Source organism: Ascaphus truei, chromosome 7, assembly GCF_040206685.1.
Source record: "Ascaphus truei isolate aAscTru1 chromosome 7, aAscTru1.hap1, whole genome shotgun sequence".
NCBI classification, from domain to species: Eukaryota; Metazoa; Chordata; class Amphibia; order Anura; family Ascaphidae; genus Ascaphus; species Ascaphus truei.
The window spans coordinates 44,247,157-44,265,363 of record NC_134489.1 but is presented as its reverse complement, the minus strand read 5'-3'; the positions used below and the strand labels follow the sequence as shown (position 1 = coordinate 44,265,363).

The 18,207-nt window shown below is 57.9% G+C and overlaps 1 protein-coding gene across 1 annotated transcript in view; it reads right to left on the bottom strand.

Moving 5' to 3' along the window:
- Positions 1 to 18,207, bottom strand: part of LOC142499160 (ephrin-A3-like) — a 138,658-nt gene that overhangs the window by 18,250 nt on the left and 102,201 nt on the right. Inside the window, exon 2 of the mRNA XM_075608124.1 lies at positions 2,094 to 2,383. Within this exon, the coding sequence (XP_075464239.1) occupies positions 2,094 to 2,383 (290 nt within the window). The remainder of the gene's footprint in view (positions 1 to 2,093; positions 2,384 to 18,207) is intronic.

The window sequence follows — 18,207 nt, the reverse complement described above, 5'->3', positions numbered from 1 at the left end:
CGCTCATCTCTCCCTCCCGGCGCTCCGCTCATCTCTCCCTCCCGGCGCTCCGCTCATCTCTCCCTCCCGGCGCTCCGCTCATCTCTCCCTCCCGGCTCTCCGCTCATCTCTCCCTCCCTCCCGGCTCTCCGCTCATCTCTCCCTCCCTCCCGGCTCTCCGCTCATCTCTCCCTCCCTCCCGGCTCTCCGCTCATCTCTCCCTCCCGGCGCTCCGCTCATCTCTCCCTCCCGGTGCTCGGCTCATCTCTCCCTCCCGGTGCTCGGCTCATCTCTCCCTACCGGCGCTCATCTCTCCCTCCCGGCGCTCCGCTCATCTCTCCCTCCCGGCGCTCCGCTCATCTCTCCCTCCCGGCGCTCCGCTCATCTCTCCCTCCCGGAGCTCCACTCACCTCTCCCTCCTGGAGCTCCACTCACCTCTCCCTCCCGGAGCTCCACTCACGTCTCCCTCCCTCCCGGCGCTCCGCTCATCTCCCTCCCCGGCGGGGGAACAGGCAGTGGCCAGGCAGGCTGCAGCTGCCTCGCGGCGACTAAGATGGCGGCGCCCGGAAGGACCCCCTTCCTCCCTCGCGGCGCCGGCTCCGCTCATCTCTCCCTCCCGGCGCTCCACTAAACTCCCTCCCCGGCGGGGGAACAGGCCAGGCCGAGGAGCGTGGCATGCTGGCAGGTGAGGAAATGCAGGGGGACGAATCCATGCCTTTGATGCCCCCCCTGCCTTTGACGCCCCCCCCCCTGCCTTTGACGCCCCCCCGCCTTTGACGCCCCCACCGCCTTTGACGCCCCCCCTGCCTTTCACGCCCCCCCCCCGCCTTTCACTCCCCCCTCCCCCAGCCTTTCACGCCCCCCTCCCCCAGCCTTTCACGCCCCCCTCCCCCTGCCTTTCACACCCCCCCTGCCTTTCACACACCCCTGCCTTTCACGCCACCCCCCCTGCCTTTCACGCCCCCCCTGCCTTTCACACCCCCCTGCCTTTCACGCCACCCCCCCCTGCCTTTCACGCCGCCCCCCTGCATTTGAGGGCCCCCCCTTCCTTTCACACCCCCCCTGCCTTTCACGCCACCCCCCCTGCCTTTCACGCCACCACTCCCCTGCCTTTCACGCCGCCCCCTGCCTTTCACGCCCCCCCTGCCTTTCACGCCCCCCCCTGCCTTTCACTCCCCTCTCCCCAAGCCTTTCACGCCCCCCTCCCCCAGCCTTTCACGCCCCCTCCCCCAGCCTTTCACGCCCCCCTCCCCCTGCCTTTCACGCCCCCCTCCCCCTGCCTTTCACGCCCCCCTCCCCCTGCCTTTCACGCCACCCCCCCTGCCTTTCACGCCACCCCCCCTGCCTTTCACGCCACCCCCCCTGCATTTGACGCCCCCCCCTGCCTTTCACACCCCCCCTGCCTTTCACGCCCCCCCCCCTGCCTTTCACGCCGCCCCCCCTGCCTTTCATGCCACCACCCCCCTGCCTTTAACGCCGCCCCCCCTGCCTTTCACGCCCCCCCCTGCCTTTCACCCCCCCCCCCCCCCCGGCTTTTCACACCGCCCCCTGCCTTTCACGCCCCCCCCCCTGCCTTTCACGCCCCCCCTCCACTGCCTTTAAAGCCCCCCTCCCTGCAACGCCGGGTATATCAGCTAGTGTATATATATATATAAATAAAACAAGGCAGCAGGCACTCTGTAAACAATGTTATACTGATGCTAATCCCATATGCATATTTAGACAGCAGGTATTACCAGAAGTTCATCCGGAAAGAAGAGACAGCACGGAGCCAGGTAGATAGCCAGCCATCCCTGAGGAAGGTCACGTATAGCTGGCCGAAACATCGGATGTAGTGCCTTGGTTTTTGTTACCTCAATATAAGTGTCATATCTACCTGGCTGTGTGCTGTCTCTTCTTTCCGGATGAATTTCTGGTAATACCTGCTGTGTGTGTGTGTGTGTGTGTGTGTGTGTGTGTGTGTGTGTGTGTGTGTGTGTGTGTGTGTGTGTGTGTGTGTGTGTGTGTATACACACACACACACACACAATGTATCTCTGTATAGAGAGAGCCTCCCTCACTGACCAGTCGCTCCCAGAGGTCAGTGCATTGCCCGCGAGCGGCGTGGTACTTACAGATGTAGTAATACTCGTGGCCGGCGTGGAACTCGTACCCCAGGGAGAAGGCGCTGTACCGCTGGAACTTCTCGGAGAACTTGATGGGGCTGTGAGGCGCGTGCGGCCGGTTACACTCCCAGCGCTTGAATCCCTGGCTCATGTTACAGGTGCGGTAACCCTCGTAGCTCACCATATAGAGGATATACTGCTCCATCCTGTGCTCCGGCATGGACTCGTTGTAGTGAGGGCAGTATATATCCAGGTAGTCATTCACATTTACCTGCACCGTGTACCCGTCCCGCCGTAAGCTGCAACACACAGAGAGAGGGAGAGTCAGAGCCCGCACGCACACACACACGCGCACGCACGCACACACACACACACACACACACACACACACACACACAGAGAGGGAGAGTCAGAGCCCGCACACACACACACAGAGAGGGAGAGTCAGAGCCCGCACACACACACAGAGAGAGGGAGAGTCAGAGCCCGCACACACACACACACACACACACACACACACACAGAGGGAGAGTCAGAGCCGCGCACACACACACACACACACACACACACACACACACACACACACACAGAGAGGGAGAGTCAGAGCCACACACACACACAGAGAGGGAGAGTCAGAGCCGCACACACACACACACACACACACACACACACACACACACACACACACACACACACACACACACACACACACACACACACACAGTATTTGCCTGAATATAGGGCTATATTTTCCCCCTAAAAATGTCCTTCCGAAATCTGTCCCCGTATTACATGCGCAGCCCAACACCTTTTATTTTCCATGTAGAACACCTTCAAAACGGCTGGGTCGTATTATGTGCGAGGCCGCGCTGTATTCGGCCAATACTGCATGTATGTATGTATGTGTACACACATGTACACACACACTATACAATAACGAGAGCAATTTCACCATTACATGTTCACAAGACGCCACTAAAATAATAATACACACACACACACACATTATATATATATATATATACACACATACATACACATACATACACGATCCTGTGTGTCAGACTCTTACAGTGTGTGTGTGTGTGTGTGGTGTGTGTTATAATGGGGTGTGTGTGTTACAATAACCACACACTAGCTTCTCCTCCCGATTGGACGAGCCCTGTCACATGACGCTGTACATTGCACGCATGGGTGAATAGTAATTTCATTTCCCCCTAATCTCCGCTCTTGAGACTAAGAATTAATTAGTAATATCGAGCCGACCAAAAGCACTTAGTAATGCCCAGATACTCTCAGTAACAGCGCGCCCAGATACTCTCAGTGACAGCGCGCCCAGATACTCTCAGTAACAGCGCGCCCAGATACTCTCAGTAACAGCGCGCCCAGATACTCTCAGTAACAGCGCGCCCAGATACTCTCAGTAACAGCGCGCCCAGATACTCTCAGTAACAGCGCGCCCAGATACTCTCAGTGACAGCGCGCCCACATACTCTCAGTAACACCCAGATACTCTCAGTGACAGCGCGCCCAGATACTCTCAGTAACAGCGCGCCCAGATACTCTCAGTAACAGCGCGCCCAGATACTCTCAGTGACAGCGCGCCCACATACTCTCAGTAACACCCAGATACTCTCAGTGACAGCGCGCCCAGATACTCTCAGTAACAGCGCGCCCAGATACTCTCAGTAACAGCGCGCCCAGATACTCTCAGTAACAGCGCGCCCAGATACTCTCAGTAACAGCGCGCCCAGATACTCTCAGTGACAGCGCGCCCACATACTCTCAGTAACACCCAGATACTCTCAGTGACAGCGCGCCCAGATACTCTCAGTAACAGCGCGCCCAGATACTCTCAGTAACAGCGCGCCCAGATACTCTCAGTGACACCCAGATACTCTCAGTAACAGCGCGCCCAGATACTCTCAGTAACAGCGTGCCCAGATACTCTCAGTAACAGCGCGCCCAGATACTCTCAGTAACAGCGCGCCCAGATACTCTCAGTAACACCCAGATACTCTCAGTAACACCCAGATACTCTCAGTAACAGCGCGCCCAGATACTCTCAGTAACACCCAGATACTCTCAGTAACAGCGCGCCCAGATACTCTCAGTAACAGCGCGCCCAGATACTCTCAGTAACACCCACATACTCTCAGTAACAGCGCCCCCAGATACTCTCAGTAACAGCGCGCCCAGATACTCTCAGTAACAGCGCGCCCAGATACTCTCAGTAACAGCCTACATTACATATAAACCCAGGACAGTGAGCCTGTCCCCGATACTCTGCAGTCAGGGGTCGCCCTACAATAGATCTAAAACCAGGTGTGTGTGATCCTGTCCCAGATAGCCTGGCATTGAGGGGGGAAGCGCAGTCCGCGCTGCGGATCCTCGCGGATTCAGTCCCTAATACAGCAGGCTGGAACATATGACATTGTGGAAAGGTCAGCGGTGTGATTTAGTGTGAGCGTCCTGTCCTTGTGAAGGACACAGAACCAGACCTGCGACCGTACGGCTGACAGGTGGTGCAAGTCCAAAAATGTGCCCTCTAACCCGGGACAGCGCTCACACTGCCCTGCGGTCACCCTGGCACCCTTCTATAGGGACAGATGCAATGCACACAGTTGGCAGATGTCACTCAGAAGATAACAGAGGTGGACATGTCTCGCACCTGGACTCGTGCACACAACGCATTATAAAGCAGTGCTGGGTATCACAGCTCACTTGCATGCATTTATAAAGAAGCTGCGATTTTAGTGTTTTGTCACCTACATTACTGCGGCCTCACACTGCGGCCTCACACCGCCGCCTCACACCGCCGCCTCACACTTTAACGCGTCCCTGACTCCCCCTGCCCTTTGCCCCCCCTGCCCTCCCTCCCCCTGCCCTTTGCCCCCCCCTGCCCTCCCTCCCCCTGCCCTTTGCCCCCCTGCCCTCCCTCCCCTTTGCCCCCCCTGCCCTTTGCCCCCCCCTGCCCTCCCTCCCAATGCCTTTTGCCCCCTGCCCTCCCTCCCCCTGCCCTTTGACCCCTCCCCTCCCTCCCCTGCGCCCCCTGCCCTCCCTCCCCCTGCCCTTTGCCACCCTGCCCTTTGCTCTCTTGCCCCCTGCCCCACTCCCCCCTCCCTCTCTGCCCCCTCCCTGTACTTAGCCCCCTGCCCCATCCTGCCCTTTGCCCCCCCTGCCCTCCCTCCCCCTGCCCTTTGCTCCCCCTGCCCTTTGCCCCTCCAGGCCCTTTGCCCCCCTGCCCTCCCTCCCCCTGCCCTTGGCCCCCTAACAGCGCGCCCAGATACTCTCAGTAACAGCGCGCCCAGATACTCTCAGTAACAGCGCGCCCAGATACTCTCAGTAACAGCGCGCCCAGATACTCTGTGACAGCGCGCCCAGATACTCTCAGTAACAGCGCGCCCAGATACTCTCAGTAACAGCGCGCCCAGATACTCTCAGTAACAGCGCGCCCAGATACTCTCAGTGACAGCGCGCCCAGATACTCTCAGTAACAGCGCGCCCAGATACTCTCAGTAACAGCGCGCCCAGATCCTCTCAGTAACAGCGCGCCCAGATACTCTCAGTGACAGCGCGCCCAGATACTCTCAGTAACAGCGCGCCCAGATACTCTCAGTAACAGCGCGCCCAGATACTCTCAGTAACAGCGCGCCCAGATACTCTCAGTAACAGCGCGCCCAGATACTCTCAGTGACAGCTCGCCCAGATACTCTCAGTGACAGCGCGCCCAGATACTCTCAGTGACAGCGAGCCCAGATACTCTCAGTAACATCGCGCCCAGATACTCTCAGTAACATCGCGCCCAGATACTCTCAGTAACAGCGCGCCCAGATACTCTCAGTAACAGCGCGCCCAGATACTCTCAGTAACAGCGCGCCCAGATACTCTCAGTAACAGCGCGCCCAGATACTCTCAGTAACAGCGCGCCCAGATACTCTCAGTAACAGCGCGCCCAGATACTCTCAGTAACATCGCGCCCAGATACTCTCAGTAACATCGCGCCCAGATACTCTCAGTGACAGCGCGCCCAGATACTCTCAGTGACAGCGCGCCCAGATACTCTCAGTGACAGCGCGCCCAGATACTCTCAGTAACATCGCGCCCAGATACTCTCAGTAACAGCGCACCCAGATACTCTCAGTGACAGCGCGCCCAGATACTCTCAGTGACAGCGCGCCCAGATATTCTCAGTAACACCCAGATACTCTCAGTAACAGCGCGCCCAGAGACTCTCAGTAACACCCACATACTCTCAGTAACAGCGCGCCCAGATACTCTCAGTAACAGCGCGCCGAGATACTCTCAGTAACAGCGCGCCCAGATACTCTCAGTAACAGCGCGCCCAGATACTCTCAGTAACACCCAGATACTCTCAGTAACAGCGCGCCCAGATACTCTCAGTAACACCCACATACTCTCAGTAACAGCGCGCCCAGATACTCTCAGTAACAGCGCACCCAGATACTCTCAGTAACAGCGCGCCCAGATACTCTCAGTAACAGCGCGCCCAGATACTCTCAGTAACACCCAGATACTCTCAGTAACAGCTCGCCCAGATACTCTCAGTAACACCCAGATACTCTCAGTAACAGCGCGCCCAGATACTCTCAGTAACAGCGCGCCCAGATACTCTCAGTGACACCCAGATACTCTCAGTAACAGCGCGCCCAGATACTCTCAGTAACAGCGCGCCCAGATACTCTCAGTAACAGCGCGCCCAGATACTCTCAGTGACAGCGCGCCCAGATTACTCTCAGTGACAGCACGCCCAGATACTCTCAGTAACAGCGCGCCCAGATACTCTCAGTAACAGCGCGCCCAGATACTCTCAGTGACAGCGCGCCCAGATACTCTCAGTAACAGCGCGCCCAGATACTCTCAGTGACAGCGCGCCCAGATACTCTCAGTAACAGCGCGCCCAGATACTCTCAGTAACAGCGCGCCCAGATACTCTCAGTAACAGCGCGCCCAGATACTCTCAGTAACAGCGCGCCCAGATACTCTCAGTAACAGCGCGCCCAGATACTCTCAGTAATACCCAGATACTCTCAGTGACACCCAGATACTCTCAGTAACAGCGCGCCCAGATACTCTCAGTGACAGCACGCCCAGATACTCTCAGTAACAGCGCGCCCAGATACTCTCAGTAACAGCGCGCCCAGATACTCTCAGTGACAGCGCGCCCAGATACTCTCAGTAACAGCGCGCCCAGATACTCTGTGACAGCGCGCCCAGATACTCTCAGTAACAGCGCGCCCAGATACTCTCAGTAACAGCGCGCCCAGATACTCTCAGTAACAGCGCGCCCAGATACTCTCAGTAATACCCAGATACTCTCAGTGACACCCAGATACTCTCAGTAACAGCGCGCCCAGATACTCTCAGTAACAGCGCGCCCAGATTACTCTCAGTGACAGCGCGCCCAGATTACTCTCAGTAACAGCGCGCCCAGATACTCTCAGTGACACCCAGATACTCTCAGTAACAGCGCGCCCAGATACTCTCAGTAACAGCGCGCCCAGATTACTCTCAGTGACAGCGCGCCCAGATACTCTCAGTAACAGCGCGCCCAGATACTCTCAGTAACACCCAGATTACTCTCAGTGACAGCGCGCCCAGATACTCTCAGTGACAGCGCGCCCAGATACTCTCAGTAACAGCGCCCCCAGATACTCTCAGTAACACCCAGATACTCTCAGTAACAGCTCGCCCAGATACTCTCAGTAACACCCAGATACTCTCAGTAACAGCGCGCCCAGATACTCTCAGTAACAGCGCGCCCAGATACTCTCAGTAACAGCGCGCCCAGATACTCTCAGTAACAGCGCGCCCAGATACTCTCAGTGACAGCGCGCCCAGATTACTCTCAGTGACAGCACGCCCAGATACTCTCAGTAACAGCGCGCCCAGATACTCTCAGTAACAGCGCGCCCAGATACTCTCAGTGACACCGCGCCCAGATACTCTCAGTAACAGCGCGCCCAGATACTCTCAGTGACAGCGCGCCCAGATACTCTCAGTAACAGCGCGCCCAGATACTCTCAGTAACAGCGCGCCCAGATACTCTCAGTAACAGCGCGCCCAGATACTCTCAGTAACAGCGCGCCCAGATACTCTCAGTAACAGCGCGCCCAGATACTCTCAGTAACAGCGCGCCCAGATACTCTCAGTAATACCCAGATACTCTCAGTGACACCCAGATACTCTCAGTGACACCCAGATACTCTCAGTAACAGCGCGCCCAGATACTCTCAGTGACAGCACGCCCAGATACTCTCAGTAACAGCGCGCCCAGATACTCTCAGTAACAGCGCGCCCAGATACTCTCAGTGACAGCGCGCCCAGATACTCTCAGTAACAGCGCGCCCAGATACTCTGTGACAGCGCGCCCAGATACTCTCAGTAACAGCGCGCCCAGATACTCTCAGTAACAGCGCGCCCAGATACTCTCAGTAACAGCGCGCCCAGATACTCTCAGTAACAGCGCGCCCAGATACTCTCAGTAATACCCAGATACTCTCAGTGACACCCAGATACTCTCAGTAACAGCGCGCCCAGATACTCTCAGTAACAGCGCGCCCAGATTACTCTCAGTGACAGCGCGCCCAGATTACTCTCAGTAACAGCGCGCCCAGATACTCTCAGTGACACCCAGATACTCTCAGTAACAGCGCGCCCAGATACTCTCAGTAACAGCGCGCCCAGATTACTCTCAGTGACAGCGCGCCCAGATACTCTCAGTAACAGCGCGCCCAGATACTCTCAGTAACACCCAGATTACTCTCAGTGACAGCGCGCCCAGATACTCTCAGTGACAGCGCGCCCAGATACTCTCAGTAACAGCGCGCCCAGATACTCTCAGTAACAGCGCGCCCAGATACTCTCAGTAACAGCGCGCCCAGATACTCTCAGTAACACCCACATACTCTCAGTAACAGCGCCCCCAGATACTCTCAGTAACAGCGCGCCCAGATACTCTCAGTAACAGCGCGCCCAGATACTCTCAGTAACAGCCTACATTACATATAAACCCAGGACAGTGAGCCTGTCCCTGATACTCTGCAGTCAGGGGTCGCCCTACAATAGATCTAAAACCAGGTGTGTGTGATCCTGTCCCAGATAGCCTGGCATTGAGGGGGGAAGCGCAGTCCGCGCTGCGGATCCTCGCGGATTCAGTCCCTAATACAGCAGGCTGGAACATATGACATTGTGGAAAGGTCAGCGGTGTGATTTAGTGTGAGCGTCCTGTCCTTGTGAAGGACACAGAACCAGACCTGCGACCGTACGGCTGACAGGTGGTGCAAGTCCAAAAATGTGCCCTCTAACCCGGGACAGCGCTCACACTGCCCTGCGGTCACCCTGGCACCCTTCTATAGGGACAGATGCAATGCACACAGTTGGCAGATGTCACTCAGAAGATAACAGAGGTGGACATGTCTCGCACCTGGACTCGTGCACACAACGCATTATAAAGCAGTGCTGGGTATCACAGCTCACTTGCATGCATTTATAAAGAAGCTGCGATTTTAGTGTTTTGTCATCTACATTACTGCGGCCTCACACTGCGGACCTCACACCGCCTCCTCACACTGCGGCCTCACACTGCGGCCTCACACTGCGGCCTCACACTGCGGCCTCACACTGCGGACCTCACACCGCCGCCTCACACCGCCGCCTCACACCGCCGCCTTACACCGCCGCCTCACACCGCCGACCTCACACCGCCGCCTCACACCGCGGACCTCACACCGCCGCCTCACACCGCCGCCTCACACTTTAACGCGTCCCTGACTCCCCCTGCCCTTTGCCCCCCCTGCCCTCCCTCCCCCTGCCCTCCCTCCCCCTGCCCTTTGCCCCCCTGCCCTCCCTCCCCTTTGCCCCCCCCTGCCCTCCCTCCCAATGCCTTTTGCCCCCTGCCCTCCCTCCCCCTGCCCTTTGACCCCTACCCTCCCTCCCCTGCGCCCCCTGCCCTCCCTCCCCCTGCCCTTTGCCACCCTGCCCTTTGCTCTCTTGCCCCCTGCCCCACTCCCCCCTCCCTCTCTGCCCCCTCCCTGTCCTTAGCCCCCTGCCCCATCCTGCCCTTTGCCCCCCCTGCCCTCCCTCCCCCTGCCCTTTGCTCCCCCTGCCCTTTGCCCCTCCAGGCCCTTTGCCCCCCTGCCCTTTGCCCCCCCTGCCCTCCCTCCCCCTGCCCTTGGCCCCCTGCCCTCCCTCCCCTTTGCCCCCTGCCCTTTGCCCTTTTCCACCCTGCCCTCCCTCCCCCTGCCCTTTTCCCCTTTGCTCCCCTGCCCTTTTCCCCTTTGCCCCCCTGCCCTTTGCCCTCTTGCCCCCCCTCCCTCCCTGCCCCCTCTTGCCCCTCCCTGCCCTTTGCCCCCCCCACCCCTCCCTGCCCTTTGCCCCCCCGCCCTCCCTGCCCTTTGCCCCCCCCTTCCCCTCCCTGCCCCCCCCATCCCTCCCTGCCCCTTTGCCCCCCCTTCCCCTCTGCCCCCCCCTTCCCCTCACTGCCCCTTTGCCCCCCCCTTCCCCTCCCTGCCCTTTGCCCTCCCACGACCCTTGGCCCCCCCGCCCTTCCCCTCCCCCCCCCTGCCCTTCCACTCCATGCCCCCTGCCCTTCCACGCCCGGGCAACTCCGGGTATACCAGCTAGTACCTCATATTCTCCCCCCCTCCCCCCCACAAACCTCATATTCTCCCTCCCCCTCCCCCCCACAAACCTCATATTCTCCCCCCTCCCCCTCACATACCTCATATTCTCCCCCCCACATACCTCATATTTCTCCCCCCTCCCCCCACATACCTCATATTCTCCCCCCCACATACCTCATATTTCCCCCGCCTCCCCCCACATACCTCATATTCCCCCCCCCCTCCCCCCACATACCTCATATTCCACATACCGCCCAGATACTCTCAGTAACAGCGCGCCCAGATACTCTCAGTAACAGCGCGCCCAGATACTCTCAGTAACAGCGCGCCCAGATACTCTCAGTGACAGCGCGCCCAGATACTCTCAGTAACAGCGCGCCCAGATACTCTCAGTGACAGCGCGCCCAGATACTCTCAGTGACAGCGCGCCCAGATACTCTCAGTGACAGCGCGCCCAGATACTCTCAGTGACAGCGCGCCCAGATACTCTCAGTAACAGCGCGCCCAGATACTCTCAGTAACAGCGCGCCCAGATACTCTCAGTAACAGCGCGCCCAGATACTCTCAGTAACACCCAGATACTCTCAGTAACAGCGCCCCCAGATACTCTCAGTAACACCCAGATACTCTCAGTAACAGCGCGCCCAGATACTCTCAGTAACACCCAGATACTCTCAGTAACAGCGCGCCCAGATTACTCTCAGTGACAGCGCGCCCAGATACTCTCAGTGACAGCGCGCCCAGATACTCTCAGTGACAGCGCGCCCAGATACTCTCAGTGACAGCGCGCCCAGATACTCTCAGTGACAGCGCGCCCAGATACTCTCAGTAACAGCGCGCCCAGATACTCTCAGTAACAGCGCGCCCAGATACTCTCAGTGACAGCGCGCCCAGATACTCTCAGTAACAGTGCGCCCAGATACTCTCAGTGACAGCGCGCCCAGATACTCTCAGTAACAGCGCGCCCAGATACTCTCAGTAACATCGCGCCCAGATACGCTCAGTGACAGAGCGCCCAGATACTCTCAGTGACAGCGCGCCCAGATACTCTCAGTAACAGCGCGCCCAGATACTCTCAGTAACAGCGCGCCCAGATACTCTCAGTAACAGCGCGCCCAGATACTCTCAGTAACAGAGCGCCCAGATACTCTCAGTAACAGAGCGCCCAGATACTCTCAGTAACAGCCTACATTACATATAAACCCAGGACAGTGAGCCTGTCCCTGATACTCTGCAGTCAGGGGTCGCCCTACAATAGATCTAAAACCAGGTGTGTGTGATCCTGTCCCAGATAGCCTGGCATTGAGGGGGGAAGCGCAGTCCGCGCTGCGGATCCTCGCGGATTCAGTCCCTAATACAGCAGGCTGGAACATATGACATTATGGAAAGGTCAGCGGTGTGATTTAGTGTGAGCGTCCTGTCCTTGTGAAGGACACAGAACCAGACCTGCGACCGTACGGCTGACAGGTGGTGCAAGTCCAAAAATGTGCCCTCTAACCCGGGACAGCGCTCACACTGCCCTGCGGTCACCCTGGCACCCTTCTATAGGGACAGATGCAATGCACACAGTTGGCAGATGTCACTCAGAAGATAACAGAGGTGGACATGTCTCGCACCTGGACTCGTGCACACAACGCATTATAAAGCAGTGCTGGGTATCACAGCTCACTTGCATGCATTTATAAAGAAGCTGCGATTTTAGTGTTTTGTCACCTACATTACTGCGGCCTCACACTGCGGACCTCACACCGCCTCCTCACACCGCCGCCTCACACCGCGGCCTCACACCGCCGCCTCACACCGCCGCCTCACACCGCCGCCTCACACCGCCGCCTCACACTGCCGACCTCACACTGCCGCCCTCACACTGCCGCCTCACACTGCCGCCTCACACTGCCGCAATCGGTATCAGAAAACAAGGAATTTATATTAACACCAATTGTCAGGTATTTCATTGATATTTCTAGTTTCACTACTATTTTTGGCAGACTGACAGGTCGCGGAGCCTGACCGCTGACCCGGAAAATACACCCCAGACCCGTACAGTGCACCTCCACGTGGTCAGGACTAGGGGACGGAGAGACAGTATACACATCAGCATGGCAGGTCTGGCAGGGGTCTCTACAGGTCTGTCCTGGGATACAATTACCAAGCATCATTATCCCCTGTAGAGTGTAAGCTCTCCGTCGCAGGGCCCTTGTGTATCTGTTTGCACTTTTCTGTCCTTATTTGCATGACATTCTGTAAATGGAATATACATAGCGGTACCTCCATTGTACATCGCTACAGAGTATGTTGGTGGCCGGTGGGAGGTTATTCCACCACTGACATTAAACTGTTCAGTGGTGAGAGGTTAGCAAAGCGATCACCTACAAGATAACAAACAGCAGTCTGTCTGACCCCACATACCTCATATTCTCCCCCCCTCCCCCCACATACCTCATATCCCCCCCCCTCCCCCCACATACCTCATTCTCCCCCTCCCCTCCACATACCTCATTCTCCCCCCTCCCCCCACATACCTCATATTCTCCCCCCCTCCCCCCACATACCTCATATTCTCCCCCCCCACATACCTCATATTCTCCCCCCCCACATACCTCATATTCTCCCCCCCACATACCTCATATTCTCCCCCCTCCCCCCCCACATACCTCATATATTCTCCCCCCTCCCCCCACATACCTCATATTTCTCCCCCCACATACCTCATATTTCTCCCCCCCTCCCCCCCACATACCTCATATTTCTCCCCCCACATACCTCATATTCCCCCCCCCCATACCTCATATTCTCCCCCCCTCCCCCCACATACCTCATATTCTCCCCCCCCCCCACATACCTCATATTCTCCCCCCCTCCGCCCCACATACCCCATATTCTCCCCCCCCTCCCCACATACCTCATATTCTCCCCCCTCCCCCCCACATACCTCCTATATTCTCCCCCCCTCACATACCTCATATTTCTCCCCCTCCCCCCACATACCTCATATTTCTCCCCCCCCCACATACCTCATATTCTCCCCCCCTCCCCCCCACATACCTCATATTTCCCTCCCCTCCCCCCACATACCTCATATTCCCCCCCCCCTCCCCCCACATACCTCATATTCTCCCCCCCTCCCCCCACATACCTCATATTCCCCCCCCCACATACCTCATATTCTCCCCCCCTCCCCCCACATACCTCATATTCTCCCCCCTCATACCTCATATTCTCCCCCCCTCCCCCCACATACCTCATATTTCTCCCCCCCTCCCCCCACATACCTCATATTCTCCCCCCCTCCCCCCCACATACCTCATATTCTCCCCCCCTCCCCCCCACATCTATCTACATATATATATATATATATATATATATATATATATATATATATATATATATATATTATTATTATATATATATTTGTGAAAGCACTGTATGTTTGTCTGCAATTTGTGAAAACACTGTATTTTTGTCTGCATGGCCTGTGTCCCTAGGGGAAATGTCATTGGTCCCTTGGGCCGCCCGGCCGCCCCCGCACACCTCTCATTGGCCTGAGGCGGAGTGACGGGCCAAAACACAGGCCACACACACACACAAGGCAAAACACACACACACACACACACACACACACACCCACCCACCCTCCCACCACACCTCTCTCTCCTCTCCCCCCCCCCATCACATTCACCTCCTCCTCTCCCCGGTTTCCTGCGCTTTTACCTCCCCCCCCCCCCGCCCCAGTCAGCGGGGGAGCTCTCCTCTCACCCGGCGCTCTCCCTCACCCCCCCCCCCCCACACACACAGAGCACGCGGCTCTCCCCTTACCCGGCGCTCTCCCTCACCCCCCCCCCCCCACACACAGAGCACGCAGCTCTCCCCTTACCCGGCGCTCTCCCTCACCCCCCCCCCCCCCACACACAGAGCACGCAGCTCTCCCTCACCCCCCCCCCCCACACACAGAGCACGCGGCTCTCCCCTCACCCGGCGCTCTCCCTCACCCCCCCCCACACACAGAGCACGCGGCTCTCCCCTCACCCGGCGCTCTCCCTCACCCCCCCCCCCCCCACACACAGAGCACGCGGCTCTCCCTCACCCCCACCCCCCACACACAGAGCACGCGGCTCTCCCCTCACCCGGCGCTCTCCCTCACCCCCTCCCCCCCCCCACACACAGAGCACGCGGCTCTCCCCTCACCCGGCGCTCTCCCCCCCCCCCCCCACACACAGAGCACGCGGCTCTCCCCTCACACAGGACGCTCCTCTGGCTGTCTCCGCCTCTCCTCCGGCTGTCTCCGCCTCTCCCCGCGAGAGGCCCAGCACCTCCTCACCGGAGCGTCTCAGCCTCTCCGCGGAGGAGCCGGAGCAGGGCGGCCGGTATCCGGGGGAAGAGGAGCGCGGCCGTGTGCAAGGTGAGTGGCTTATTTAACGCGTCCCTGACTCCCCCTGCCCTTTGCCCCCCCTGCCCTTTGCCCCCCCCTCCCCTTTGCCCCCCCTGCCCTCCCTCCCAATGCCTTTTGCCCCCTGCCCTCCCTCCCCCTGCCCTTTGACCCCTACCCTCCCTCCCCTGCACCCCCTGCCCTTTGCCCCCTTGCCTCTTGCCCCCCTCCCTCTCTGCACCCTCCCTGTCCTTAGCCCCCACGCCCCTCCCTGCCCTTTGCCCCCCCTGCCCTCCCTCCCCCTGCCCTCCCTCCCCCTGCCCTTTGCCCCCCTACCCTCCCTCCCCCTGCCCTTTGCCCCCCCTGCCCTCCCTCCCCCTGCCCTCCCGCCCCCTGCCCTCCCTCCCCTGCCCTCTGCCCTCCCTCCCTCTGCCCTTTTCCCCCCTCCCTCCCCTCTTGCCCCCCTCCCTCCCTGCCCCCTCTTGCCCTTCCCTGTCCTTAGCCCCCCCGCCTCTCCGCCCCTCCCTGGCCTTTTTCCCCTCCCTGCCCTTTGCCCCCGCCCATCCCTGTCCTTAGCCCCCCCCACCCCTCCCTGGCCTTTTTCCCCTCCCTGCCCTTTGCCCCCGCCCCTCCCTGCCCTTTGCCCCCGCCCCTCCCTGCCCTTTGCCCCCCCCGCCCCTCCCTGCCCTTTGCCCCCGCCCCTCCCTGCCCTTTGCCCCCCCCCTCCCTGCCCTTTGCCCCCCGCCCCTCCCTGCCTTTTGCCCCCCGCCCCTCCCTGCCCTTTGCCCCCCCGCCCCTCCCTGCCCTTTGCCCCCCGCCCCTCCCTGCCCTTTGCCCCCTGCCCCTCCCTGCCCCTTTGCCCCCCGCCCCTTTGCCCCCCGTGCCCCTTTGCCCCCCCGCCCCTCCCTGCCCCTTTGCCCTCCCACCCTTCCACGACCCTTGCCCCCCCCCCCAGCCCTTCCCCTCCCCCCCCTGCCCTTCCACTCCATGCCCCCTGCCCTTCCACGCCCGGGCAACGTCGGGTATATCAGCTAGTACCTCATATTCTCCCCCCCATCCCCCCACAAACCTCATATTCTCCCCCCCTCCCCCCCACAAACCTCATATTCTCCCCCCTCCCCCCCACAAACCTCATATTCTCCCCCCTCCCCCTCACATACCTCATATTCTCCCCCCTCCCCCCCACATACCTCATATTCTCCCCCCTCCCCCCCACATACCTCCTATATTCTCCCCCCCCCACATACCTCATATTTCTCCCCCCACATACCTCATATTCTCCCCCCCCCACATACCTCATATTCTCCCCCCTCCCCCCACATACCTCATATTTCTCCCCCCACATACCTCATATTCTCCCCCCCCCACATACCTCATATTCTCCCCCCCCCACATACCTCATATTTCCCCCGCCTCCCCCCACATACCTCATATTCTCCCCCCCTCCCCCCCACATACCTCATATTCTCCCCCCCCACATACCTCATATTCTCCCCCCCCTCCCCCCACATACCTCATTATCCCCCCCTCCCCCCCACATACCTCATATATTCTCCCCCCCACATACCTCATATATTCTCCCCCCTCCCCCCCACATACCTCATATATTCTCCCCCCTCCCCCCCACATACCTCATTTCTCCCCCCCTCCCCCCACATCCTCATATTCTCCCCCCCTCCCCCCACATACCTCATATTTCCCCCCCTCTCCCCCCACATACCTCATATTCCCCCCCCTCCTCCCACATACCTCATATTCTCCCCCCCTCCCCCCATATACCTCATATTCTCCCCCCCTCCCCCCACAAACCTCATATTCTCCCCCACTCCCCTCATTCTACCCCCCTCCCCCCCACATACCTCATATTCTTCCCCCTCCCCACATACCTCATATTCTCCCCCCCCCCTCCCCATATACCTCATATTCTCACCCCCCCTCTCCCGATCTGATCCCATATATCTCACAGTCTCACCCCCTCCCCCCCCAATCTGACTCCATATACCTGGGGGGATACCAGGGGGCGATAGTGTATAAATCGGGAGGCAGGGGGGTATCAGAGGGCGGGAGGTGTCAGGGGGTGATGGTGTGTTGGGGGGGATGTTTTATCAGGACAGCCCTGTAAGGAAGGTATAGAACTACAATGGTTTGGGGCAAAATTTCGAGGTCGAAATGATTTGAATTCAGAATAGCATCCAGATTCCAAACTGAGCGTTTGCAATAACTCATAGCATGGCTTGTAGGAGACAAACCAATGGAGGATTTATACGTAGTGAAATGAAGCACATACTGTACCTCACAGGAGTTAAACACTATTATACATAGTGAAATGAAGCACATACTGTACCTCACAGGAATTAAACACTTTTATACGTAGTGAAATGAAGCACATACTGTACCTCACAGGAATTAAACACTATTATACGTAGTGAAATGAAGCACATACTGTACCTCACAGGAATTAAACACTTTTATACGTAGTGAAATGAAGCACATAGTGTACCTCACAGGAATTAAACACTGTTATACGTAGTGAAATGAAGCACATACTGTACCTCACAGGAATGAAACACTATTATACGTAGTGAAATGAAGCACATACTGTACCTCACAGGAATGAAACACTATTATACGTAGTGAAATGAAGCACATACTGTACCTCACAGGAATTAAACACTGTTATACGTAGTGAAATGAAGCACATACTGTACCTCACAGGAATGAAACACTATTATACGTAGTGAAATGAAGCACATACTGTACCTCACAGGAATGAAACACTATTATACGTAGTGAAATGAAGCACATACTGTACCTCACAGGAATTAAACACTGTTATACATAGTGAAATGAAGCACATACTGTACCTCACAGGAGTTAAACACTATTATACATAGTGAAATGAAGCACATACTGTACCTCACAGGAATTAAACACTTTTATACGTAGTGAAATGAAGCACATACTGTACCTCACAGGAGTTAAACACTATTATACATAGTGAAATGAAGCACATACTGTACCTCACAGGAGTTAAACACTATTATACATAGTGAAATGAAGCACATACTGTACCTCACAGGAATTAAACACTGTTATACATAGTGAAATGAAG